Here is a 26,199-nt window from a genome sequence, read left to right as displayed (position 1 = left end):
TTTGATGAAGCCTTAATCATGCGTTTGCCTCCTGGTGGTTGGCTGACAAGTGCTTGAGAAAGTGTTTACGGTAATTATTATTATAATGTACAGTAAATATCACCGACGATCAGGTTTATTTAATCGTGGCAACCAAAATCATGATCACGATTAAAATTTGATTCACTATACAGCCATGTTTTACAGTAAATAATTTTACATTGAGACTACATGTATCAATCAACTATTATGATTGTTTAAACACTGACCATCACCAATATTGTCTCAGAGGAACACGTTGAGACATTTTAACATAGGAAATATCGTACATTTGTACAATTCCTGATTCTCCTCTCTAATGGGTTGATTTCCACTTTAAAGCGGAAGTCAACCCAAGCATATTTTTTTCAAGAATATGTCCCCAGCAGGTCCACTAGTTGAAACGCAGCATTCTGATTAATTTTGCGATTGTGGAATATAAATTAAGCAGCAAAATGCACTCGTTTTTAGCCATCTCTGGGGGCGGCCATTTTGTCTTCTGTCGACTGAAAATGACATCAGAACTGCTCACAACGACCAATCACGGCTGACCTGTTTTCTGAATTTGAGCCGTGATTGGTCGTTGTGAGCAGTTGTGATGTCATTTTCCGTTGACAGAAGACAAAATGGCCGCCGCCAGAGATGGCTAAAAACGAGTGGATTAACACTTATTCCACAAACGCAATATTTATCAGAATGCCCTGTTTCAACTAGTGGGCTTGCATAAAACCTATTCTTAAAAAAATACATGTTTGCGTTGACTTCCGCTTTAAGTAAAGGATTGGTTTCTCTTGATCTAGTTTAATCAGTCATATACTGTACTTGCCTGCACTAATCCTAAAAAGGTGGGATGATGTTTCAACTAATTCCAGAAGGGATTGACTGAGCTCTGTGACCGCCTCTTTAAGTCTCTAACGTCAGCTACTTTTAGGCGCTATGACACATGTATAAGCAGCATAACAAATGGATGGATGACAAACCGTAGGATGTTGTGTTTGCATGCCCACTAAACTGGACCACACAAGGCCAAATGTGTCCTTTTTGTGCTTGTATGCCTTCTTCATTCAATTGCTTGGTTTTACAGTATTTCATCAGTAACACGCTGTGACCCTAATTCCAGACTGTGTGTAGTATAATTACACATGTTCTCTTTCTATTAACCTTAGGTTACCCACAACTTACAAGCACACATGCAAAATACACCCGTATTTAATTAAAATTCAATGTACTCCTCCAGTTCGTCTCATGATATGTAAATGACAGTTTGGTGAACATTTCAAACACTATATATATGTAAATATATATACATACAAACTAGTTTGGCAAAAATAGTTTGGCAAAAATAAAAAATATAATTTGACCGGTTGTTTTCAGTAGCCTATATGCTGAATCTAATTAGACTTTTTAGTGTGAGTGTCAAATTTCTGCATTTCCTGTTTCCGAGGGATGTTATTATTCTCTTCACCAAAGCATGGCCTTCCTCTGAGTCAATCAGACAATATGATGCTTGCTTTCATTGGCAGAAGCTTTTACAAAAGTGGCTTCAAAGGAATGAAAAAAAGTGTAAATAACAGCAAAACCTACGGTTTGTGAGATTTTTTCTCTAGTTACAATTGGTGGAACCAACTTTTCACTCCTCAGTGTCTACGGAATACCTGGACAAACAATTTGTCTTTGAAAACATTGCGTTGTCTGTTGTAAAATAATAATGTTGGTGGCACGGTAAATGAGTGGTTAGCACATCTATCTCACAGTTTTGAGTTTGAGGGTTTGAATCAGGATTCTAGTTTCCTCAGCCTCAGCCTCTAGTTTCCTTGCCTCAACTTTCATATATTGAAAAGAAAGTAATGCATTGTATTTTTTTTTAATAGAATAGCTGAATAAATACCTTGGAATGACAGTGACAGCAAGCCTGGAACTGATATTATTTTTAAAATTGGGTATTTTGTATTGATTAAAAAAAAACATGTCTCATTGCTGACTGAAGCAGAAGATAAATATATAGGATAAGTCATTATCTTTTCTAGCTGTGAATTAGCCAACATTTGCTTACTATGTCTCGGCATCTGTTTTCTACTAAAAATTTAATTTGTTTTATTAACTGTGTCGTCGTATTCTGGACTCAGCTGCACTGTCCATTTATGTGTGTTTTTGGCTTTTGTTTTTGCCCTTAAATTCACACATTTCTGTTCATGAAGTCCTGCCTCCCTTTATTAAACTTTCTGGTTAATGCCGATGACCATGGTCTTTTTCTGGATTGTCTACTCATTAGCTTGTTTGTTAGTGGGAGGTTCATGCTTTGCTCTCTAGTCTCCAATTTCGTGTTAATTAGAGAGCCACTGGATTAGGGATCATTTCCACTGACCACTGCACACAGCCGTGCGTGGCACACTTGATCTGAGCTAACCGCTTGCTGTGTCACAAATGTCATAAGGCAACCATGTGTGTGAAACGGGTCCTGCTGGTATTGTGACTCAGTGGACATGTAATGTTCCCAAAGCTCATTCAAGCAGCAGGAGGATTTGCACGCCAACATACAGAGAAGACACTGTCACATAAATGAAGTGTGACTTTTGGTGCAAGTGCAGGTTTTGCTGCATCTCCTGAGGTGCTGGAGCATTCGAAAGTCGGTGTTTCTGCCTCATGAAACATACATGAGGTGAGACAATTCAAAAGGTGTATTATTCATGCATTAGTTGAAAATTGCTGAATATATTGTAAATTGTGTTTGCTGGTAATGTAGCAGGACTTTAAATAGCTTTCTCCCAACCCGCCAACTCTACAAAGATAATTCACTGCCTTCATAAATGAGCTTGCAATGCTCAATTGCTCCACATTTAATAACGAAACCACGGGTCAGAGGTTTAATAATGATAATCGTTTCAGGTTAAAGGGACGGTAGGGCCGGCCGGGATGGCCATGTTTTCACGAACAACTTCGTTTTATATATTTTTTGATCAGGAAAATGAAAAGAGTTGCCATTTTCTATTTTATCCAATCATTTTGGAGAAATTAGGAAATAAGTGACTCCATGAATAACGCCTCTCGTTAATTAGGCCAATGGCCGCGCCCCCTACCGTTCTATCCTTGTTTGGCCGGAGTCACGGGTGGAACCGATTCCAAACTCTCCATTGGAAATCATTGTACTTTCATTGCTTATAACGTCCAAAAACGGTGATCAATTGGCACCAACATTTTTGTGGACATTCTTACTAATGACCACTTCAACATAAGAAAAGGTTTAACCTCTCTGTGGCTGAGTTATATGAGAATGAGGAAATGTGGAAGTGAGCAGAGCTACATACATTTAGGCTGAGACGAGCGCACACTGCTTCTTTGCTTAAAAAAATAAAATAAAATAAAACAAAAACACTGCTTCTTTGCTGATCACGGTTAGGACGGGCGAGGCATTAAACATCAGTCAGGATATTTACAAAGACTGAAGTGGAAATTCGTAGACGTGCACATTTATTTGGATGAGGAATGGCCCCAGTTTTTCGACCGACAACACACCGTCCAATTTGGAACGTAAACAGCCAAAAAGGTACGTTCCAATGCGGCCACACTCGGTTGTGGAGTCAGCCTCGCTGGAACTTTTTTTTCGCTGAACATTGACGCTTGTTCGATGAGGGCTTACCTCACTCTATGACGGCTACAAGCGGTGTCGGACGACTTACACACTGCTTTGGAGGCAACCCCGCAACATGAAGATTGATGCAGGCATTTTTAAAATGTCCAGATTGGATTGGGTCCTTCGCGCCTGCTGATGATGTCACGCTTCATATTTCTGTAATATATTTCTTTGCCTCTATGTTTGTCACCCCCCTGGCTGTTGTGTTTTTATGTTCGGGGTTACTAAATAAAAAATAAAATAAAGTACATGACTGCTACTTTTGCGAGGTAGATTGTACGTCACTTCCGCTTATGACCCGACAAGAAGCCGCTACCCATTTTGTGAAACAAGATCAGCGGAACGTTTGCGTTTCTCCTGCCAAACTGGAAAAAATTTTCTTGTTGACTCGGGCTGCTAGAATGTATGAACTGTGCATAATGTGAAGTAAAATGGATAAGATTATTTGATTGGTACGATGTCTCCAGCTGACTCTATTACTGACTCTAGTTTAGAGTGGCAAGGTATGGATGTGGGTGCTCCTGTCAGAGAGCACAGGCCGTATTCCACTTGACACGTCTATTTATTGTGGTCTGCAACAACACAGACAAAGAATAACCTAGCAACATCATCCAATGCATAGCCATTAGTTAACAATGTGCCTAAAAATTACAATTCACTGTATTAAGCAATTAAACAGCCAAACACGTTTCATCACTAGAATAGTTAGCATACTAGCCGACTAACTGGTGTTCATCAACGTGACATCACCCACGAGAACCTATCTATGCTATTATGTACAGCAGTTACCTGACACGAACTTAAATGATTAAACTCACCTTTTAACATTTACACACAACAACAAACGTGGTGAAACACGGGCAATCTACTGAGTTTGCTGGCACGAACAAACAACAGGCTGTGTCAAAGGAGGAAAAAAAAAAAGTCGCATGCTATCAACATTTAGCGCTCGAGGAGCGTTAAATGCCTCCTCACAGTGTCGGACAGCTCAGCACTCCATCGAAACTCAATGATTTTATCAAATGCCAACAATTACTAATAGTAAAGCAACGTGAGCTTTCTAACATGAAGTATTTCTTAATAAAGCGTGTTTTACTCCGAATAACCTTTCACCACAATCCGATTCTGAAAGACACGAAACAGTGACGTGAAGTCTTCAGTCGACACTAGGACGATCCTCGCAGAAGTAGCGGTAATGTTCGTTATTTCATTTAATATTTAGCAAACACAACAGCCAGGGGGTGGCAAACATAGATGGAAAGAAATACAGTATATTACAGAAATGGTGTAACGAATTGGGTTATCTGTGTTGTGGTCGAATTTGTGTTTTGTCGGGTTGTGTTGTTTTGGAGGTTTGTGAATGCACCACGCGGCTCGCTGTATCGGAGGGGATGGAAGCGAGAGGAGCGGAGGAGGAGAGCGGTGGAACTTTTTTGACTGAACGGTTGTCGTACTGTATTGGCGTCGGTTGCGGCCCACAGTAGCCTGTTGAACTAATAAAAACGTGATAATTAAACTGCGTCTGTGTACTTGGAAGACGCTACAATGTATTTTAAAGCGTGGCGTCATCGGCAGGAGCGAAGGACCCGATCACATCTGCTACCCACACCGGCTTGCTGCGATCTACGAGCCGGCTCTAATAATAAAGCAAGATCATCCCAGGGGCCGTAGAAAACCTTCTCGCGGGCCTCGACTTTGACATATGTGTTTTAAAGGCATCACTGACCACTAATGCAGGCATTAGTTCAATGATGCATTAATATTGCCCACCTTTCATCAATGCTCTTGGAAAGAGGCATGATTATTGTGATATGATTCTAGGAGTTTATTAAGGCATATTTTGAGGAATTTAGAAAGTATTATCACACAAGCTCTATACCCCAGAGTCAAACTCACCACAAATTTCATCACCGACCACACCATAGTTATAATTGCCATTGCAGGGATGGTTATGAATGTAAAGCCTCATATTGGCCTGGCGTTGCATTGTCCTTTTTTAAATCAACAAATTGATGGACAACCCATTTTGGAATTGGAGTTGAATAAAATAACAACTTACAGACACTTGCATTGTTTGATGTTTGACACCGACATTATAGCGAGCGCTTGGGACTTAACGCATGTGCTCTGTGGACTTGCAGAAAAGGCAAAAGTTCAAGTATTTCTCACTCATTTTTTTTATTTTTACTAGACAAGTATAGAGAATATCCAAACTCAGCATTTATGGGGCTAGTTTTGTTATTATGGGATGGGAATTACCGACAGAAGATGGACTCACGATCTCCTCATAAATACTGATATCAGCACCGGTTTTATTCTTTTTGGCATGTGTAAATGTTCATCCTCGTCTCCCACTATACTGAGGAACGGAGGAGTGAGCAGAATGCGTGACAAAGGAGGCTGCCGCTGTTACTTTTTTTAGGCTCCTGATTTGCTAAAAAAGCGACAGCCTCCAATGTGTTTTCATGTGGACAGATACAGCTTTAAAATCTTTGTTTTTTTACACTGCAGTGGAGAAACTATACAGTCTTATGTGTAGACTTAGCACTGCCTCAAACTTTGTAGCATATAGACCTCTTTCTTCAAGGTGTATTCTTTCTCGCAGAAGCAGAGTCCATCACCATGCCCCGCAACCCCCCGTATTGTGTCTCCCTTTGGCCGACTGCTGGGACAAACCCAACCATGCTTGGCTGCTCCTATCCCTCAGCATCTCTCCGTGCTGAATAAAACATGTGTGCCACACACTGCTGCTCTCCCCTACTTGCAAATCACGGCCACCTTGGCTCCTTTGCGTTTCCCCTCTCCTCCCTTTTATCTCAGCAGATGCATTTCGGTCCATTTCCTCACCCCGCCTTACTCCTGCTCCTCCTCCTTTGCCTCAATTCCTTCCTCACTCCCCCCTCACCCCCACCCCCGCCCTTGTCCGTCTAATAGCGCTCACTCTCCCAGGTGATCGCCGTTGAACCGAGCGCTTCCCCTTCACTACAAGAGCTGTGAGTGGTTGACTGTGCTTAGCGCGCGCCTAAAGCTCTCCAGGCAAACCCTCCCCACATACACGCACACACACAGTCCATCCACTCTGTACTGTAGAGGAAGAAGAAATTGTGAGACCACACTATATTGTCTTTGCTGCTAAATTAGCTCATAGAGAAAAGGGAGGATGGGCTTACATCAAGACAGCATGCAAGAAGAGACGAAAGACTGTGGGAGAAAGGTAGCATAGAAAGAGTTATCCCCAAAACATCTCCAATCACACCCTGGATAATGACACCCATGGGGCGAGAGAGTAGCAGTGCCAGCAGCCCTCCACGTGGTAGCTAGGGTGAAGCCATCTCCACCAGTCCTGTTTCGCATCACATGGAGCGCTGTCTCACTGGGGGAATGCAACAATGGACGGTTCCAGCAACATTCGCAGCCTGAGCCGTGAGCAAGGTAAGACAAGCAAGCAGCCCACAATTGGCACTTTTCTTGCATGCAGATTTCAAGAAGTAGGCCAGCTAAAGATTCTCCGCTTCTTGTGCTCTTCCAACATGTGAGTGGGGAGTGATGGGAAAGTAGCGTCGGCTTATGACTTTAACCTGTCAGTTTTTGTTCACTTGGGGTTTTGGCTCGGGCTGTGTTGTGTGCTAAATCGACTCAAGGCGACACTTACTGTCTCATGGTGATCATATTCTGTTGAGATTTCTAACAGGTTTCTCTCACGGTTTGGTACTTTGTGGCTCTTTTGTTGGCAATTTGTTTTCCTTTGTTGACTCAAGTTGATACTTAGATGAGGCCAAGCCCAGCTGCATTTTAGTGGCCACCTGGGTGGAGAGGGAGTGCTGACACACCCACACACACACACACACACACACACACATAGCCTCTTTCCAGTGTCCCATTTTGACCCTCAAACACATCCAGAAAGTAGAACAGCAGAAAAAGAAAAGAAAAGCGAGTAAAAATCAAGTCATCCATCTTTGACAACTCCCCCATCAGGAATTAGCACAGCTGCCACCCCCTCCACCTCCTCCCTCCGTGCTTTCCAGCATTCCCACAAGCCCCAGTAAGCATAGAACAAGTCATTAGTGCTGGATCACCGTGGCTCTCAGGAGCAGAGCAGCTACAGACAGCGAGTGGAGCTCCATAATCACACTTTCACAAATCTATACAATGGAAATTTAATGCCCACACTGCTGTTCCTCTGAGGTGTGCAAGCTTACAACTGTCTCAGTTATCCCTCCCAGCTAAACACCCAATTCACCTCATATTGATACAAATGTGTTAGTGTTTAAATAATGGCACAGCACATATGGCTAACTTGCAAAAAATGGGAAGTAAAATGTTACAGTTGCAGTGCAACTAAAGCAGCATGCATTTTTGTGCTCATTGGAAAGCATTGTGATTTGGATTTTTTTCCACTGTAAATAAATATATATTGTCTTGAAATGTAATGTAATTCCAAGTCAACTTACACTATATTACTATTTTTGAAAATACGCTAACTTGTATCAATACTTTATGCTCCTGTTCAATCTGTGCCTCTCAGCACCCAGCCAGCTCAAGCTCTTTTTTTTCTTTGAGGACCCACATTTGGTAATCTACGTCAAAATTCAATTTGTCAAAAACAATACTACATGCCTCATAAGACAGTTCAGACATTTTATCCAGCCTACCAACATAGTAAAGATCTCACAATGGCAATTTTATATCACATCAGTGTACCATTAGAAAAATTTCAATGAGTGCTTTTTTTAATAGATTTTCTTTTTTTTAAAAAGTGTTTAATTTTTCACATGATCCTAATCTACATATTTGTTTTTCTATTTCTTATTCCTATACTGTATGTGTTCTGGTTATACAAAGGAGCAGTGACGTGAATGTCAAACCAAGGTCACTTCCAAGATTTGGGGATGAGACCCATTCGTCTGATGTTATCTATATACAAAGGTTGGAGGTCGGTGGTGGACGGGTGGTGGAGGTTAGATACTTGAGAACAGCTGTCCCCATCCGTTTTTGCATGATGGAATGGCTTCACATGAAGCACCATTTTGATAGACCTGCATAGAAACAAATAAAAACTAAGTAGGATATTAAATATATAACTTGCCACTACGCTGTAGTGTGTAATTAGTGGCAGAGCCCCGCACTTGTTTTTCTTCAACGAGTCGGTCCCATCTTGGGGTAATTGGAGACAATGACACCTGACGTGTGCTACTTAACTGCTTAGAGTTAAGTAGCACACTCCAGTCTACTCATTTTGTTTTGGTTGCCGTCATTGCAAAAAAAAAAAAAAATCCCACTTTACAAATCTATATTCGTAGACGGTTGTTTGTTTCATGTTTTGTCATATTTTACCAGAGTCCCTCTTTTCTTGTCTTGCTTGTTGTTTTTTTCCACCTGTTCTCATCAACCCGGTCCCTTGTGTCAACCAATCAGCTCTCTCTCCAGCCATCCGTGTCTTGTCCAGGTGTTCCTCTTTGTCTCGTCACTTTGCTTGTATTTTGTTCCCTGGTTTCTTTCACTTTGTCGTTTCATTTGTTTCTGCTGCTGCTGTCTGGTGGGCGTTTTTGTTTGTTTGATACTTTGACTATTTTGGACTGTGTTTAGTATTATGATACGGTACTTGCAGTGCTTTTGACCCATCACAGTAACGGACACAGCAAACACACACTGGAGCAGGGGGGGTACTTATGTACCTGGGACAAAGTTCAGGGTATTGGTGTCTTGCTCAAGGACACCACAGCTGTGTACCTGGGCATGTTGACGGTGGAGGGTTTTTAACCAGGGTCCTCACAAGGCAAAAATCTTAACTACTTGGCCACAGCTGCCTAATCGTTTGGTCTTTTCCCCTTTCTGAAGAAGAAGCTCCCCAAAGCCGTTTGTTTATTTTTACTAATTCTTGCTAGCTTTTGGGCATACTTTTTTTGCTAGCGTATCAGATGACCGTGACCAGCGGTTTAACACGCAGAGGCGGATGCACTTGATTTTCAAAATAAAATACTAAGATAAGCAATCCAATTTTGTTTTCCAATTTTCCAATCCAATTACAATTTTTTTGCTTTAGGATATGTGACGATACAAATGTGTTTGGGATTTGTCTACTCTCTGGTGGCCCTCATGTGCAGGGCCTTGATCTAGAGGAATTCGTTGATGAGCTTCTGCGATTGTGTGTTCTCTTTCTCCTTTATGCTGTTTGCTCTACACACGGATGGATGACGTAAAGACACCAATGTTGACACATTTGTAGAACTGATAAAGTCGATATACCTTTCTGGAGCTGCCTCAGAAAGAAGCCATTAATACCATTATTTATCAATCACTACCATAAATATGTTCATTGACACTATGCGAGTCTGTACCACTTCTCCAGACCTTGCCATCATTGCCTGAGGAAACAGCCAGAATTTAACAGCTTGCCAAACACTTACGGTTGCATTGTTGATATGAAATGAATATTTTGAGGCTCGGAGGGGTTCCTGTTTGTGCACGGCATGCTCCCAGCTGTGATACTGTGTTGTTGTAGACCAATTTGTCACAGTTCAGAGGAAAGACATGCACACAAAAACAACTCGGAGGCACGAATAGAGCGGAACATTGAATTTACAAGCAACCAGGTTGGAAACCAAGGTGGGACAGGCTGTAGTCTTGCAAGCAACAGTGGCAATCCTGATGAGGACATGACTTCGCAGTATGAGTTGGTGACAAAACAGGGAACAGGTGATTTTGGTGGAAGTTGTGTGACTGAGTATAAGAGTACTTTTGAGGTTAGGACCCGGATGATCAGCTTGTTGAGGACTATGAAACGTGAAATCATGGATTTGTTTCTACATTATACAAGTTTGAAGATATTTTCTGAAAATCTGCAAAGAATGAGAACAATGTAGTACTCGATGTAAAAACATACGGTACATCCGAAAAGTATTCACAGCGCTTCGCTTTTTCCACATTTTGTTTTGTTACGGCCTTGTTCCAAAATGGAACGAATTGAATATTAGTGTTCAGTGCCTACACCCCAAAAATGCAGCTTACCTGTATACTACAATTTACAAAACAACTTACTGACTTATTTTTATTATTTAAATCCCAAAGTGCTATTTATTTTTGCATTATTCGGGCTAGAATAATGTTGTAAAAGGCAAAGCATTGTAGGTATACAAGAATAATTAGCAGGAAATCCAGTAGTTGCCCAAATGTCTGTCATGTCGCAGCTACCTGTATGAGCCACTTACTAAATGGCGTGTGCTGCTGTGTTGAATAAATAACTGACTTTCTCTTAAGTATCTGTGTTATATGGACATACACACCGACACAACACCGAGCGAGGAGAGGAGACAATGGACGAGCCTGCCGCGGGTCCCCCCCCCTACCCGGCATCGGCTCTGAGGAAACATTGGGAGGCTGTTAGCTCACGAGCTAGCTGGTGGCCAGTAGCGTACCTCTCATCGGGTGTAAAAGTTGTAGTTTTAAAGGATTTCTCTGCATCACTTAGAAACAAGGACAAATCAAAAACATCCTTTATAATAGAAAACAATAATAATAGGGGAATGACGTGTAATTGAGAGTGTCAAAGTAAAGCAATAAATGGACCTGTGCCATTACACCATAGAATGCCAGTAGGGTTACCCTCACACGTCTGATTTTATGAGAAATTCCTCCACGGGTCATTGAACAACTCGCCTGCAGAATTATTGATCATCTATAGGGTCCATCTGTGGAATTTGCCACTTGCCTTCCGTATTAGAATCCGCCTTAGCAGATTTGATGATGCCATATGATGCAAATTGCAACAGGGCCACTGTGATGAATTCATGGAGAAGATAAACACTGGATTACTGTTGCTGTTAAATAAAAGGTTTAATATCCTTCTTCAGTCATAGGTTGTGTCCCCTGGTGTTAGTGTATTTCTATGGCTTCAGTTCAATAAGGCTCACCTGGTGGATGAGGTATAACACTATTTGATGATCACGATAATGACTGAATGCACGCTATAGGGATGAACCTCTGCCACTTTTAGAGAAAACTGCTGCAGTGGTGGCAGTAAGCATGAAACCATTTATAAACATTTAATTGTACAAAATACATATAATAAAATCCACACATGTAAGTTAGTGTATGTGATATATCATGTGTACCAGGACGTTCCATAGCGAAATAGTGAAGTTGGAATGTAAGATACTTTTGTTTTCTTGGAGAGGGGGAGTATTGTTTTTGTCTTTAAATTTTAATTTCCTTCTCCTTTTTGTCCTGAATGTGATTTATCAGAATTAAACCATAAAACGCTTTCCAAATATAATGTTAAAAAAAAAAAAAAAAAAAAACTCATGTGGATGGCATCTTTGAAATATCACTGGGGTAAGAAAATATAAAAATGGTGTACACTGAATGATTTCCCACAGGGCATAAATACGTTCAAGTTTTTTTTTTCTTTTTTGTAGGCTATTGTATGATGTGGAGGTGTATAGTGTGGAGCTAATGGTGGATGAATCGGTCAATAACTGACCCCGACTTTTAATAGATGTTGGCAATGGTTTGTGCCTGCAGCTGCTGATGTCTCACCTGTTATGTAACCACTAGTCAAAGGTAACATTAAAGCACTCCCTTTTTTTTTCTTTTTTTTATAAATGATGGCGTGTCTGGTGATGCTGGAGTTTTGACTGTGATACTGCTTGCTTCACGTCACTGGTTTACATCAATCCTTTTTGTTACACGCCTTGTTGAGGTTGGACCATCTTTGAAATAAATGTCAGAGGATTCCCTCAAAAAGCGAAACACATGCACAAAGTGAATCAATTAAATGCTTGATTTGTTACTTGTTTGTTACTATCATGTGATATGCATTGTAGCATTCAAGGGGGCATTTGCAGTTTAAACTAGGGCTCAACCGATATAATGCAGATTCTAATATTTGGCAGAAAAAAATACAGATTACCAATTAATCATCCCATTTATTTAAAAAATATATATATAACGCATAAAATACCTTTTTTGGGGAGGTCTTATATATCCGAAAATAGCATTTACATGAAATTGATGGCAATTTTCGATTATGTTTAAAAAGCACCTTATGGACATTGCATTAGGCAAGATATTCTTAGTGTGTAATAATTCACGCGAGAATGCACAAAATTCACACAGTACATTTGCACCAGCACTTATAGAAGAAGGAGGAAATTGTGCCACAAATAGCTTTGTAACATTGCACATCAAAAAGCAAAAAGTGGCACAAAGACGTATGTATGAAAGAATCACACATCAGGGCTTGATGATGTTACGACAAAGCTACATTTCTGAGTTTACAATATTCATCTCCACATCTTACTCTGAAATTAAATCTTTGAACTTTGGCTTTAAGGCACAACAAGAGGGTGCAAACCGATTGAATCATATTCAATGTTTTGTCTGCTGTTTTTATGCAGAGTGCAGTAATATGTTTGCAGCCATCCACACTCATCTCTCGTGCACAATTTGATTGTGCTATTTAAACACAAAAAAGTTAACTTGGTTGTTTACTTTAATTTAATGTTGTTTACTTTAATTTAATCAAGACAACTGACAAGAAACAATGTGGCACTTCCCTAATTAATAATGTTCATTAAATGTTCTCAAATGACTAAACTATTGTGCTACTTATCTAAATGGTTCATTGGGTGTGTTGGATTTTCTCAATAATCAGTCATTCTGTGAAAATGCATAGATAGATGGTTAATGAAATCTACCAATTGTGAAAGGTTTGATTAATATTGTGATTGTAGAATATGAATTAAACAGCAAAATCCAGCCGTTTTTAGCCATCTCAGGGGGTGGCCGTTTTGTCACTTCTGCCGACTGAAAATGACATCAGAGGTGCACAGGGCTCAGGTAACGACCGATCATGGCTCAGTTTCAGAATATAGGTGAGCTGTCAGAATAGGACACATTAATGCAAAGAATATTTTTGGTTTGAGTTCCTGTTTAAAGCGGAAGTCATAGGCCCACTATTTGAAACACTGCATTCTGATTAATTTTGCGTTTGTGGAATATAAGTTAAGAAGCAAAATCCACTTGTTTTTAGCCATCTCTGGGAGCGGCCATTTTGTCAATCACCAATCACGGCTGACCAGTTTTCTGAATCTGAGCCGTGATTGGTCATTGTGAGTAGTTGTGATGTAATTTTCAGTCAACAGAAGACAAAATGGCCGCTCCCAGTGGCAACGAGTGGATTAACACTTATTCAACAAACGCAATATTTATCAGAATGCCCTGTTTCAACTAGTGGGCTTGCATAAAATATATTCTTGAAAAATATATATTTGCGTTGACTTCCTGTTTAATACCTGTCATACTTTAATTTGGTACATTATTGCATAGAGCATAATTAATCCTGTAGCCATCCATTACCCATCCATGCAAGCACAGGGAGAACTTGCAAACCTCCACAGAGAAAGGCTTTTGTCAAGATGTGCTATCTCTGAGCTTCACAGCCAATTATTTACTAAGTGTTTGTCACAACGTCACTGATGGTTTAGTGGTACACACGCCTGAGTTGTGTGGAGGCAGCGTGGGATTGGTTCCCGCTCAGTGACAGTGTCGGTGCGTGTCCCCTGAGACTGACTGGCGACCAGTTCAGGGTGTAGCCTGTCTTTCGCCCGATGACGGCTGGCATACGCTCCAGCACCTCCCCGCGACCCTGTACAGGATAAGCGGTTTGGAAGATGACACATGACACACATGTTTGTCACAACATTTTTCCTTTACTGATTGTAACACAATTATATCCACCATTTTGCATTTTTAACAAATGATTAAAATAATCTGTTTTTAGGACTGTCTACCCATTAATTTATGTAATTTGATTAGAATCAGCCCGGCACTATGTTTCAAACTCAGACTGAAATTGCTGACACCGACATTCTAGATCCCACATTGAAATGTTGGAATTACTATTACCATTTTGTGGTCTGGCCTACTTTTTCATCAGAGAGTATTCATGAAACGTACCAGGCACATTTGCTGCATTGCATATTCAGTTGCGTTGTGGCATTGCATTTAAGCGTCCTTGGCAGGCACTAAATAAATTCAAATTATTATTCCATTTTTCAGTTTTCTGTGTTGCTTGTCCTGATTCGGGTCACGGGTGATCAGGGGTCTAGAAAAGTTGACTTTGGATGAGAGGCAGGGTACAACCTGTACTCTACCCTGGACTGGTATTTTTTGTTTTTGTAGTTTTGCTCCTAACAATATAAACCCCCTGTACTCATGTGTGCTAAATATTTGATCTGTTAAAAAAAGAAAAAAAAAGAAAAAGAAAAGAGTTCTGTGTGGCAAATTGAATCCAGGTCCTCACACCTCAACAAGTATGTCGTGATACCTGGAAGCCGGAGCTCCATAAGCCTCGACACATGCTGGTGTTTCATTAGCAGCTCCGTGACAGGAATGCATTGGTTGACTATGAGACATGTTCTGTGACCTCAAGCGGAGTTCTGTTGAAAGGAATACTAACAAACAGCTTTCGGTGGGTAGTTCTGACAACTTGGTGGTATCATCTACGCTACAATAAGAGACCCATCATCATTTCTGACTGAGTTTTGTTGCTGTCCCGGCAAAGAAGAGTTCTACCAAAAGCAAACGGCAGGCTCACTTTGGAGGTTTTAAAATGATGTGAAAACTTCAAGAAGGTCATGATGGCAAACAGCTCTGGATCAGGTAAAGACCCAAATTACATGTTTAGTGTGTTTGTTATGATATATATACGTTATGTTGGTGGCACTTTAATATATAAAAATAATCTTGCTGTTTTCATGTTACTAGTGTATGTGCTATGTAGTACAGTACTGCTGGCTATTGTTAGTTGTGATCGATTAATCCAAGTTTCTCAATCCTTGCTTGCACATGCACTTCATTTTGGGTTTATGTGTAAGAAAAGCTTTGGCAGGTGGGCTTGATCAATAAGTAATGTTATTCCCTTGAATCTACTTGATAGGTTTCTTTTATTGATAGAAGTTGTGGAGCATGAGTACAAGTTTGTTGTCATATTCTTTCCTCGTGGCAAGAAAAGTGTGAAGATGTAAACGCCAAATCTTGGAGCTCAAACCAGACTCAGCAAAAACAAAAAATAGAGCAATCAAACTGAATTTGTTAAACCAAGGAATCACATAAGTTAGAAAGAAGACTGAGGAATGAACAAAAGGTGGAATAAAACAGTAACTATCGAATACCAAATAACTCAAAGAGGTGGACTGAGCCAGAGTGGAAGAAGGATGCCTAATCCAGAAATAAACACAGAGAATAAAAAACCACATAAAGTAGAAACACTAGCGAAGCAAAATGGTAGGAGAACGTACATATATCAGAGGACGAATAAACTTTAAATATGCTCAGGTTACACAAAACAACGTATGAGGGATAAGAAATACAATAGAACTAATGATCAAAATGATGGACGTAAGCAATACAATCATCTGGCGTCTTCCTTACGCTTCTACTGTTTCTAAACCAAAACCAGCTGATGATAACTGATGGTAGGTGCTCCGCCCACCAACCATCCTCAAGAAGACAGGTAAGGCAGAGAAACAGGATCATGACAAAATGATTATTTTCGTCCTATGTTCAAATGCAAACACTCGTGTCTGGATGCCATGAACACATGAGCGCATGTACTGTAAACTGCTGTACGCAGGAGACTAGTTTAAATGTCAAAGGAGCAAAGAAATGCCAAATGGTTCTTTTACTCATTTTGATTTTGATTAAAGGAAACATTTTCACTTCCCGCTCTTCCATGCGCAGACATCACAAGGCCTCTATATGGAAGCTAATGTCAAAACATTCTTTTTGTCATTGGAGATGTGCCTGCAGGGCCCGCAGAATGAAGGAAGCGACGCTCGCTTGCAAAGACTTGTCAAATGATTGATGCGTGGGTCAATAGAATTTGCCACGGCACGCAATTAGTCGTATGTGTGAATGAAAGCTATCAGAGCAGAGGGACACTGCTCACACATGGCCAACTGTTCCTGTTCCTCACGCATCGCGGTGGCCTTCCACTCCACAGCTTTCCTGTCCCAAACAACATCCTGTTGACTTTGCTATGGTGACAAGGTTACTAATATGCGTGTCAAGTAAGATATGCAAAACATAATTACAGCGACCTTGTATCCATCCTCTACCAATTAAAAGTACATTTACCACTGGCTTCTCAAAAGTTTATGTTCAGTTTTCAAGGTATCTAATCATTTTCTCAGTTGTTTTTCATTACTTTCTTTATCAAATCTCACCAAGGCACCAACTTACATTATTATGTGCTATATTATGTATCTCAAAGCTTACCATGCCTCTTTGTGCCTCATAGTGTGGTAGGACTTGTCTTGTCTTTTTAATGTGTCAGGCATCACCACAAACGTCACTCAAAACCAAGATAGCTTCACTTTCTGAAATTGCATCACAATGACAGAATTGTTGCCTTGTTTAGAGTTGAACAAACATTAAAAAAAAATGTATTGGCAACTTCTACATTTTGACACATCAGGGCAGCTGTAGACTAAATTAACCACAAACCATTAACTATTCATTTGTTTTAAAGGATTGCTTCTGGTCCGTCATCCATCCATTATGCATAGCACTTGTCCTCATTAGGGTCATGGACTAATTGCCAGCCAATTGCAGGCCAAGTATAGACAGAGAACCATTTACACCCATAGAATATTTCAAATCTTCTATCCACCTAAATAAGAAGAAGAGTTTTGGTGATGTGGAAGAAAGCCGGCATACGCACAGAAAACTCAAACAAACACTGGGAGAACATGCACACTCCTTACAGGAGCGAGCCAGATGGAGGGATGGATGAGAAAGGATGGATGGATGGATGGATAGATACTATTTTTGTTTTAAATCTCATGTCATCATACATTATAACAGTTAAACCATAAAACTTCGAATGCTATGTGCTCTGTTTAAATGCTCATTGAGGACAAAATCACAGTGGTTCCAATTATCATTGCAACTGTCTTTCAACACAATGATTTATTCAGTGTTTTGCAGGACAGCTGTAATTGGACACTATTGAATCCTGTTTTCTCGTTTCATCTCAGACGGGATTTGAGTTGAATGTGACAATGTTTTCTGGTGTGGAGCAGTAGGATAACAATGAAATACATTTTTTAAATCACTTCAAATAAGCATTATGTGGATTTCAAAAGTATTCCAATCCATTCATCAATGCAAATGACTTTATTTTTTCCTTCATTGCCTCATCTTTCTCTTCAACCTTTATGAATATTTATCCCACGGACTTATTATAATTTCAACCCACATTAAGAGTGATTATGTGGATGTTAGAAGCTGTGCTTGGACCAATTGAATTCTATTCTTCATGGTCACACTGGTTGTAGGGTTACGATCGGAAAGGGGTTTTTGGAAAGCACCCGGCGAGACGCCTTACATCGCATTCAAATTGTTAAATGGAGACTTTTCATAAACATCATGATCATGGATGTTTTTCCTCTGTAATGTACATTAGGTCAAAATCAGTAAGCGCAATAGAAGAACATGCAGTTTTATCTTGCAGCAGACACGTTTTATTTCTGCATGTTTGAATATGATAACCTACCCCAACCCTCTTTAACCGACCCCCAAAACAAACAAAATATTTTTGATTATTTGGAGCTGGAATCTGAAGCAAACTGTATACCACATAATATATGAAACAAGACAAGACAATTACAGGCAGATAACCACCTAGATAAACTTTTATGCTAGTGCACAACTTTATACAAGTATGTTGTGCATCCCCTGACATCCCAAAGCCAGGGAGTACTAAGGTCCATACATAAAGCAGTTGTGGTCATAAATTCTGATCCAGCACCCATTCTGGGCCCAACCAACACTAATTATTGGGTCTCAGTGGTTGCTGATGTATTGGGTTAGGATCATGCAGTAGCAGCTCACCAGCGACCTAATGAGGACAAGTGCTACAGTAAATCAAATAAATGGAACTTTACTGTTGTGAAAACGGTCTGATGCTGTGTGATGTGACCAAGTCAGGCTCGCAATATGACACTGCTATGTAAACATGAATTTCTTACGAACATCATCTGAAAAAAGTCATTATGGGGGCATTAATTTATGTGGAAAATTCAGATTTAAGTCCTATAAATGTAGACAAGTATACATGCACAATTAAATGACTAATCTGTGATTAGCTTTTTGAGACATGCAGCTTGGCATTGTGTTCCGTTTTCTATTTTGGTGCTCTGAGACAAGATACTAGAAGAACATCTACAGTATGTAGTCTTTATGCTGTGTTTTTAGACAAAGTGTCAACAGCAGTGTGAGGCCAGATTTACACAGCAGAGCCTTCTGTCCCTGCCTCCAATTGGCCACCTAATGTGCGTCTCCTAAAACATCAGACAGTTTTAGGGGATTCTGCAGAAGCTAATCTTCTGCACTGAAACCACCAAACTCACTAACACACACAAGCTGGGATCATTTCCCTGCTGAGATAACCAGCAGGCCTCTGCCTTCTCTGTGCCACTATGCCATCTGGCACTGTTACATGGTTTGGTAACTGCACACACGGTTACGCTCATTCAGTGCATAGAACAATGGAAAAAAGTTATCCAAAAAACCCCAGTGGAAATTGTATTGCTGTCACCGGAAAGGAAGTCAATCTTTTGTCCTACCCTTTTTTCATGCTTTAGAAAGTGATTGATTGTTAACTTTATTAGATCGTGGTTATCCATTAGTCTTCTAATCTGGTATCTAAAATGATTATAAGACAGTACATTGCCACAGACCGAGGTGGCCTGCCCCTGATATGTCCTGCGTTCATGCAGAGGTTGATGTAATGTCCCGCGCTGTTCTATTTATAGCTGCTATGAGGGAGTAAGGGAGTTTGTTGCTCTCTCTGTCTCTCTGTCTCTGTCTCTGTCTGTAGTAGGCGGGGTACACCCTGAACTGGTTGCCAGCCAATTGCAGGGCGCACAGACAAAGCCACTTTTCTTATATGAAACTGGTTTTGGATACCAATGATTTTTTTCCACTTGTGCATTTTATTTCAGGGAATTCATTATCTAAAGTAACATTGTGTTGTGGAAAATGCATTTGTCTTGGTGCTTGAATTATTATTATAAGCTTAGTTAGTTATGTCTCATCTTCAAAAAAAAGCATTTGTTTGAACACAAATATCTTAACTCTTCAACTTTAACTAAGAGCATTGTTTACCTTATTCGTTTCTGAAGCATTGAACACCAACGCCGGCACATGTCTACTGAAAGCTCACACATTTCTTCAAGAAGAAAATTATACAACACTCTGGCAAACCCACATTGCTCATCAACTCCAATCAGATTTAAAGCCATTTTTGGCCATTGGTCCACTTTAATGGTCAAATGCTCATGGCCCCTCACTGAGTGAAGGACCCCATTGAAAGTAACCGCTATCAAGAGGAAACATTAATATAAAAATGGGTTTTGGCCTACTTTTAGATGGGTCGATTCTGGGCTTGTGGAGTTTGCACATTCTGCCTTATCCCTCCTTCCTGCCACAGTTCTGTTAAAAGAAGACAAATAGTAAATTGAATATACGTGGATGTGAGAGTGAATACTTCTTTATTGGTTGTACCAGAAGTCCTAGAATCACGACGTATGCTACCTTTTCAACTTTATGACGCCCGGCCGTGCCTCTTCCGCTATTTTGTCCCCAGCACCATAGTGACTACGTTTACATGCAGTTAATATTCAGGTTAAAGGGACGGTTGGGCCGGGATGGCTATGTTTTCACTAACAAGTTCATTTTATATAGTTTTTGATCAGGAAAATTTAAAGAGTTGTCATTTTCTATTTTATGGTCACGCCCCCTACCGTTCTATCCTTGTTTGGTCGGAGTCACTGGAGGAACCGATTACAAACTCTCCATTGGAAATCATTATACTTTGATTGCTTTTGATGTCCAAAAACGGTGATCAGTTGGCACCAAAATTTATGTGGACATCCTTTCTAATGACCACGTCTACATATCAAAAGGATTAACCTCTCCGTGGCTGATTTATATGAGAATGAGGAAATGTGGAAGTGAGCAGAGCTGCATAGATTTATGCTGGGACGAGCGCACACTGCTTCTTTGCTATAAAAAAAAAAAATAAATAAATAAATAAAATAAAACACTGCTTCTATGCTGATCACAGTTAGGACGGGCCAGGCATTTAACACAAGTCAAGGTATTTACAGAGACTGAAGTGGGAATGCGTGGACGTGCACATGTATTTGGATGAGGAATGGCCACAGTTTGTGGAACAAACACAATGGGACGCAACAGCTGAAACGGTACGTTCCAATGCGGCCACACTCAGCTGTGCAGTCAGGCTCCTGGCTGAAACTTTTTGTTTGCTGAACATTGACACTTGTTCGATGAGGTCTTACCTCACTCTCACGCCGCTTCACTCACGCCGAAGCTGGCGGCTGCAAGCGGTGTCGGACAACGCACGCGACTGCTTGGGAGGCAACCCCGCGACATGAAGGCTCAGGCTGGGCGGACAGTAAGGAGCTATTGTTGTTGTGCTAACGCGTGCTGAAGCTAGTTGTTGCTGTTAGCTGTACTGTTATCCTACTGTTAGCTGGGGAGCGGAGGGAAGGAGGGGGGTTAAAGATCCATGCTTGCCTGATTGCTTGCCCACTGCCAGTCGCCATCTGCCTCCCGAGAGCTGACACGAATTTAGCATCGCTAAATATCCGAAATATATCAGGGTTCGTGTGCACATTCCTGCTCTTGTCCGCATCAGCGTGTGTAAGTGGAGAAGCGATCGCCATGGTATTATTTATATATTTTTACATATTTTTGATTTTGTGGAGGTAATTATGATGAGATCACGTTTTATGTCAATAAATCCAAACTATTGTGCAGAACACTTTTTTCTTTCACAGGTTGAAGTGGACACGAGTAGTAATGTGCTTTTGCATTTTGGTGGTGATCAGTCGCCGTTTTAGACAACAGAACTGACAAAGCGAGCAATATTACCACACTTGGCTCCTTCCCATGACGTAGACAGCTGAGACCGAAAACATATCATAAGCCTCGCCCCAAAAAAGAGCTGGGCAATTTGTCTTACACTTAATCACTACCCTTAAATCACTACAGAGTCTTGTGAGATGGACATTTTAGTACTGATGTCATTTTTACATGCAAACCTATGATATAAGTGCCAATGTTAAGCTCATCCAAGTGTCCCTTTAAGGTCAAAATCCCGATTTCTGAAAATTCGAAATAACCCCCTTTACATGAATGAGCGGATAAAGTTGCTCAAGCATTTGAATAACCCACTGTGGACGGCGACGTACGGCGTCGTGACTCAATTCCGGTTGTTACTTTCAACTGTCAATAAAACACTTGATATTCATGTCACTCACCACAGGAATGAAGCAGCCGCGGTTTCCTCCTGACTCCAAAAGTGTGCTTTTTTGCTGCGTCTCTGAGCTTAATTACTTCTGCGTGTGTATTCGCGTTTGTATTGAATCTGTACCTGTATTTGTCAACCTAGTAAATTGTTGAAGATAAGTAGACGTTTACCCATGCTTCACATCAGCTGCAATCTTGTATCTATGTTTAACTGCTAAATTATATATTTTTAAAAAAGTAAATAAATAAACCATTTTTAATGAGGATATTTTATGGTCATAATTACAGTTTCCCGTTTTCCGTGTGTACACGAAAGCTACATGGCACGTGCATGAGCTTCCTGGGTCATGACATCACGGACCGCGCAGTTTTCGCTGCTCCGTGTTTACGCAGAACGCACGTCAACGCCAACGGAGTTCCACCTCGTTGTTTTCATTCAATATGCCACACATTCATAATTTATACAAGTCAACGCATTATTGGTTCCATAACAAGCCGTCAAAAAATCATATGTATGTCACTTGGCCAAAAGTCAGAAAACTGCCCAGTAAATCGCATTTCGGCCTACTTTTTGAAAACAGCGCTTCAAAATGTTCAACTGGAAAAAGCAAAAAAGGCAACGATCGTGGTCATGGTGAGTCGTCTATAAATTCTTTGCGCATCTTTTTTTTTTTAATTCCCTCGAACACTTTCCACTCTAATGACTCGGTGCAGTATGAGCCTTCAATCTGCAGTATAAATTCGCTTCCCTGCGTTCAAACGTGTTCTAATCTATTACTAAGGCACGTTTTATGAACGAAATCCGAACAACGAGTACGTATGACGGTGGTAACTTTTACTGGGTGATTGTTGGCTAGCGTGTTTTCAAAAAGTGACTAAAGTGACAGCTGAATGGATTGCAGCCTGCTCAACACTCCAGGATCGACTCTGCTGATCCGGATCATGCCACACTTTTCCAGGTCAGTCCCGACCTCTCCTTAATAACAGATAACACAGTGGGAAGGTAAAAGCTTGTTTAGCACTCGCTGGTGACAGAATCCTTCATTGGAGAGAGGTGATGTAGTGGTGTCCCACTTCTAGTGCACTTGCTGATAGAGCAGTGTGCCTCAAATGAATCCTGTCATCATGCTGCCCTGATGACGCCTACGTTCTGATTTTAGTGTAGTGTGTTTGTGTGCAAATTTTTCATTTGAATCATCACTCTCATCTGTCAGTTTAATTGACTACAGGGGGTGTTTAATTGTATTTCACAAGATCACATCTGACAGGCTCTAATAATTAGTCTTCACTCTTCACCTTGTCTAGTATCCTCAAAGGTTGGATGAATATTATGTACAGTGTGTTTCTTGTTTGATGGGCAGGGCCCAAAGTCAAGCTGATTAACTGTGGATCACGATGTAGATGTGGATTAACTTGTGAACATCTATGAAATGTAATGTGGCTCACGTTGTGTGCATAAGACAACTCTTGGTTGGTCGTGAGTGCACTTTAAAAAGTGCCCGCTCATTTTTAATTAAAAAGAAAAATACTTTAATTAGTGTCAGCTAAGCTTGCCTTGCCTTTGCGGAGACCTTGTTTATGTTTGTTCAGTGATGATGAATTGTCTGAATTGTTGACATTTGGCATGTGAACAGGTGCTCAGACTCCTGCTGCTGCTGTCAATGTTGTCAAAGTTCCAGAAAAACACACTCTGGTGACATCATGAATGCCACAAGTCTAATTTACTGCATCCTGATTCGCTTACAGCACCTAGAAACCAATTAACAGGGGGGGAAAAAAAACTACTACGGAAAGTTCTCCCAGAAAACAAATGCACATGCATACAGAATGATCAGGAAAGCAATGAACAGAAGTGGTTCCATACAAGATGCATTTGCATTGTGAATTGATTCACATTTGTCAAATGTTCATTTTGAAAATGTTACACAGCTTTATTGTTGGTGGGGAAGCACGAGCGAAAGCCTAGCACGGTGCTTCAGCAACCCTGCTTATTGCACTGCCATCTCCTTAATATTCCTCCATCGCAAAGACCCACAAGAAAAGAAAAATCTGGTGCAACAGTTTGTCTTCAAAATTGCTTTCAATATGTACACAGATATCAAAATGAGTGAAAAAAGCAAAATGAAAAAAGTAGACACCACACGGAATTAGTTACTGACTGTTGGTGTAACCCAGGTATTATAGTCTGTGTGTTTAATATGCTGTATGTAAATATAATTGTCATAGATAAATATATGTGCCTATAGTATAGTAATGCACAATAGGGTTTATATTGAGTGAAATGTGAAAGTAACACATTCACAGCATTAAAGACTGTGATGGCAAATAAAGGCTGGGGTTGTGTCTAGAGGTTCTTGTGTGTAGTTCTGTTGCTCCCGCCAGAGAAAAGGAGCTGGAAAAGTTTGGTGAGCTCAGGGTAAAGCACTCCAGTCATGTGAAAAGCAAAGCACCAGCTGGCCAAAAAGTGTGGAAAATCTCCCCTGGCCACTAGTTTGTACCAGTTAAGAAGAGTCCTCAGAGGAATAAGAGTTCATATTGTAAAGCTTGTTGATATTGTACCCTATGAACACCAAGAAGGCAGTGTGGCTTTTGAAATAGTATTGTTAGTCCTTCACTTTGGAGTTAATGGATAGTACTATAACCCCTGTTTTTCTTGGAAAACCCATATTGGAGGTTTATCAATGTTTTGAGGAAAAAATAGTGTTTAGAAAATTATATATATCATTTTTTTCCCCAATGCATTTCAATGAACGTCAGCTATATGTGGATTTTTGCTGTTTGCGGGCCGGCCCCTTAGCAGTGGGCCACTGTACTGCAATCGCGTTGGCAGATAATTGAATCATTTTAGTTATACACTTCTGTGCCCTAGATTGTTTCCACTGCATACACTTCATAGGTGTATACAGCATGAGACTTTGTTGGTTATTCCGCAAAATTGTTAGTGTAAGGTTTGTGATGGTCTTAAATTTAAAGCACTGGTAATTGGAAAGCATCATCTTTGTATTTTTTTTGTAATGGTTATTATACTAGTTTGTAGAAGTTCTTTGACTTAAATGTTTTTAATGCTAAAATATAATTACTATTATTATCAATGATGTTTGAATTGTAATGTGCTAAAAACAAAACAAAAGTCAAATATTTTATTTATTCATCTATTTATGTATTAAGGTGTAAAGTTCTTGTATTTACTTCCATTGCTGAACAGAATAATTGGATGGAATTTATGCTTGAATATATTGTGTTTTAATCAGTGTAATTCATTTTTTAATTCCTCATTCCTGTTAGGAATGTTACATTTTCAGTTTAAAGCAAGATACCATTTGTTGTTATTGTAGTCCTGTTTTTTTTGTAACTTACTTTGCCCTGACATATGCAAACTGCCCAATGGGAGAAAATAAATCAGAAATGGGTCACTTTAACCGTGTAGTCTAAATTCAACCCAATTATATTCTGCAAGGAGGTCATATGTTTTTGCTTGTGTGTGTGTCTGCGCATGCGTGCATGTGTTACACATCAACTTCCCCCCAAAAATTGGCCAGTTTTTATGAAACTTTGTGGAATGGATGAGCACAGGCCCAGAATGCCACAAAGTACTCAAGTAACTCAAATGGAGTGGAATGAGAAACTGTCATATTGGATTTTTCCAGGAGTTGGCTGGATGATTGAAACATTCTGACAAATTGATAGAATGCAAAGGAAATTGTATGACTACTGACGGATCTTTGTTCAGACAATACACAGTGATGTGCTGAGTTATTTATTTTCTGTTATTGTTTTCGAGGTTGCTTCAGTGAACAGCCTTCTACCGACTTATTTTGTTATAAATCCTACCTGTACCTGATTTTTGTGGTAGTCTTCCTCCAAAGTTCTAATATATTTTGAAACCATTCAACGTGCTCTGACTACCATATCACACCCTGACCTGTTTCAGTCAACAATTGATGCTTGTGACACTGTGTGCTGTGGTGGTCTGAGCCGGAAAGGAAAATATCAAGTAGTCGACTTGAATATCATTACTCACTGATTCAGACACCTGTCACTTGGAAACAAGACAAAGCTGGAGTTTAAAATGAACGAAAAGACTTATTGCCTTTCCAAGTTTATTCAAAGAGTGGATTAAACAGTACAGCAGTCAGAAATGTGCAGTTGGTAGCGGAGTTATGTCTTGGCACACATCCCCTTTATGTTCCCAGTCTTTTCGAGGAAAT

The 26,199-nt window shown here is 40.2% G+C and overlaps 2 protein-coding genes across 7 annotated transcripts in view; one reads left to right on the top strand and one right to left on the bottom strand.

The window, feature by feature from the left end:
* The window catches only part of pex10 (peroxisomal biogenesis factor 10), a 94,253-nt gene extending 71,869 nt beyond the window's left edge, over positions 1 to 22,384 (bottom strand). Inside the window, exons 1-2 of the mRNA XM_086024686.1 lie at positions 22,003 to 22,384; positions 20,080 to 20,149 (exon numbers count right to left, since the gene is read on the bottom strand). Of these exons, the coding sequence (XP_085880812.1) occupies positions 20,080 to 20,119 (40 nt within the window). The 5' untranslated portion in view covers positions 20,120 to 20,149; positions 22,003 to 22,384. The remainder of the gene's footprint in view (positions 1 to 20,079; positions 20,150 to 22,002) is intronic.
* The window catches only part of plch2a (phospholipase C, eta 2a), a 136,514-nt gene that overhangs the window by 66,407 nt on the left and 43,908 nt on the right, over positions 1 to 26,199 (top strand). The window contains exons 1-2 of one of the 6 annotated variants that reach the window (XM_086024648.1): positions 22,339 to 22,625; positions 22,849 to 22,950. The exons of 3 other annotated variants lie outside the window; for them this stretch is intronic. Coding sequence is in view for 2 of the 3 variants with exons in the window: in XM_086024610.1 (XP_085880736.1) it covers positions 22,433 to 22,625 (193 nt within the window). In the remaining variant the exon portion in view is untranslated. Of the gene's footprint in view, positions 1 to 6,603; positions 7,082 to 22,337; positions 22,626 to 22,848; positions 22,951 to 26,199 lie in introns of those variants that run through there. 2 more of the 6 variants (XM_086024636.1, XM_086024610.1) reach the window with 2 other exon arrangements.

The sequence above is a fragment of the Filicampus tigris genome, chromosome 1 (genome assembly GCF_054856515.1).
Source record: "Filicampus tigris isolate MCC_2025a chromosome 1, RoL_Ftig_1.0, whole genome shotgun sequence".
Lineage (NCBI taxonomy): Eukaryota > Metazoa > Chordata > Actinopteri > Syngnathiformes > Syngnathidae > Filicampus > Filicampus tigris.
The sequence above is the reverse complement of the archived record's forward strand: the minus strand, read 5'-3'. Positions and strand labels throughout refer to the sequence as shown.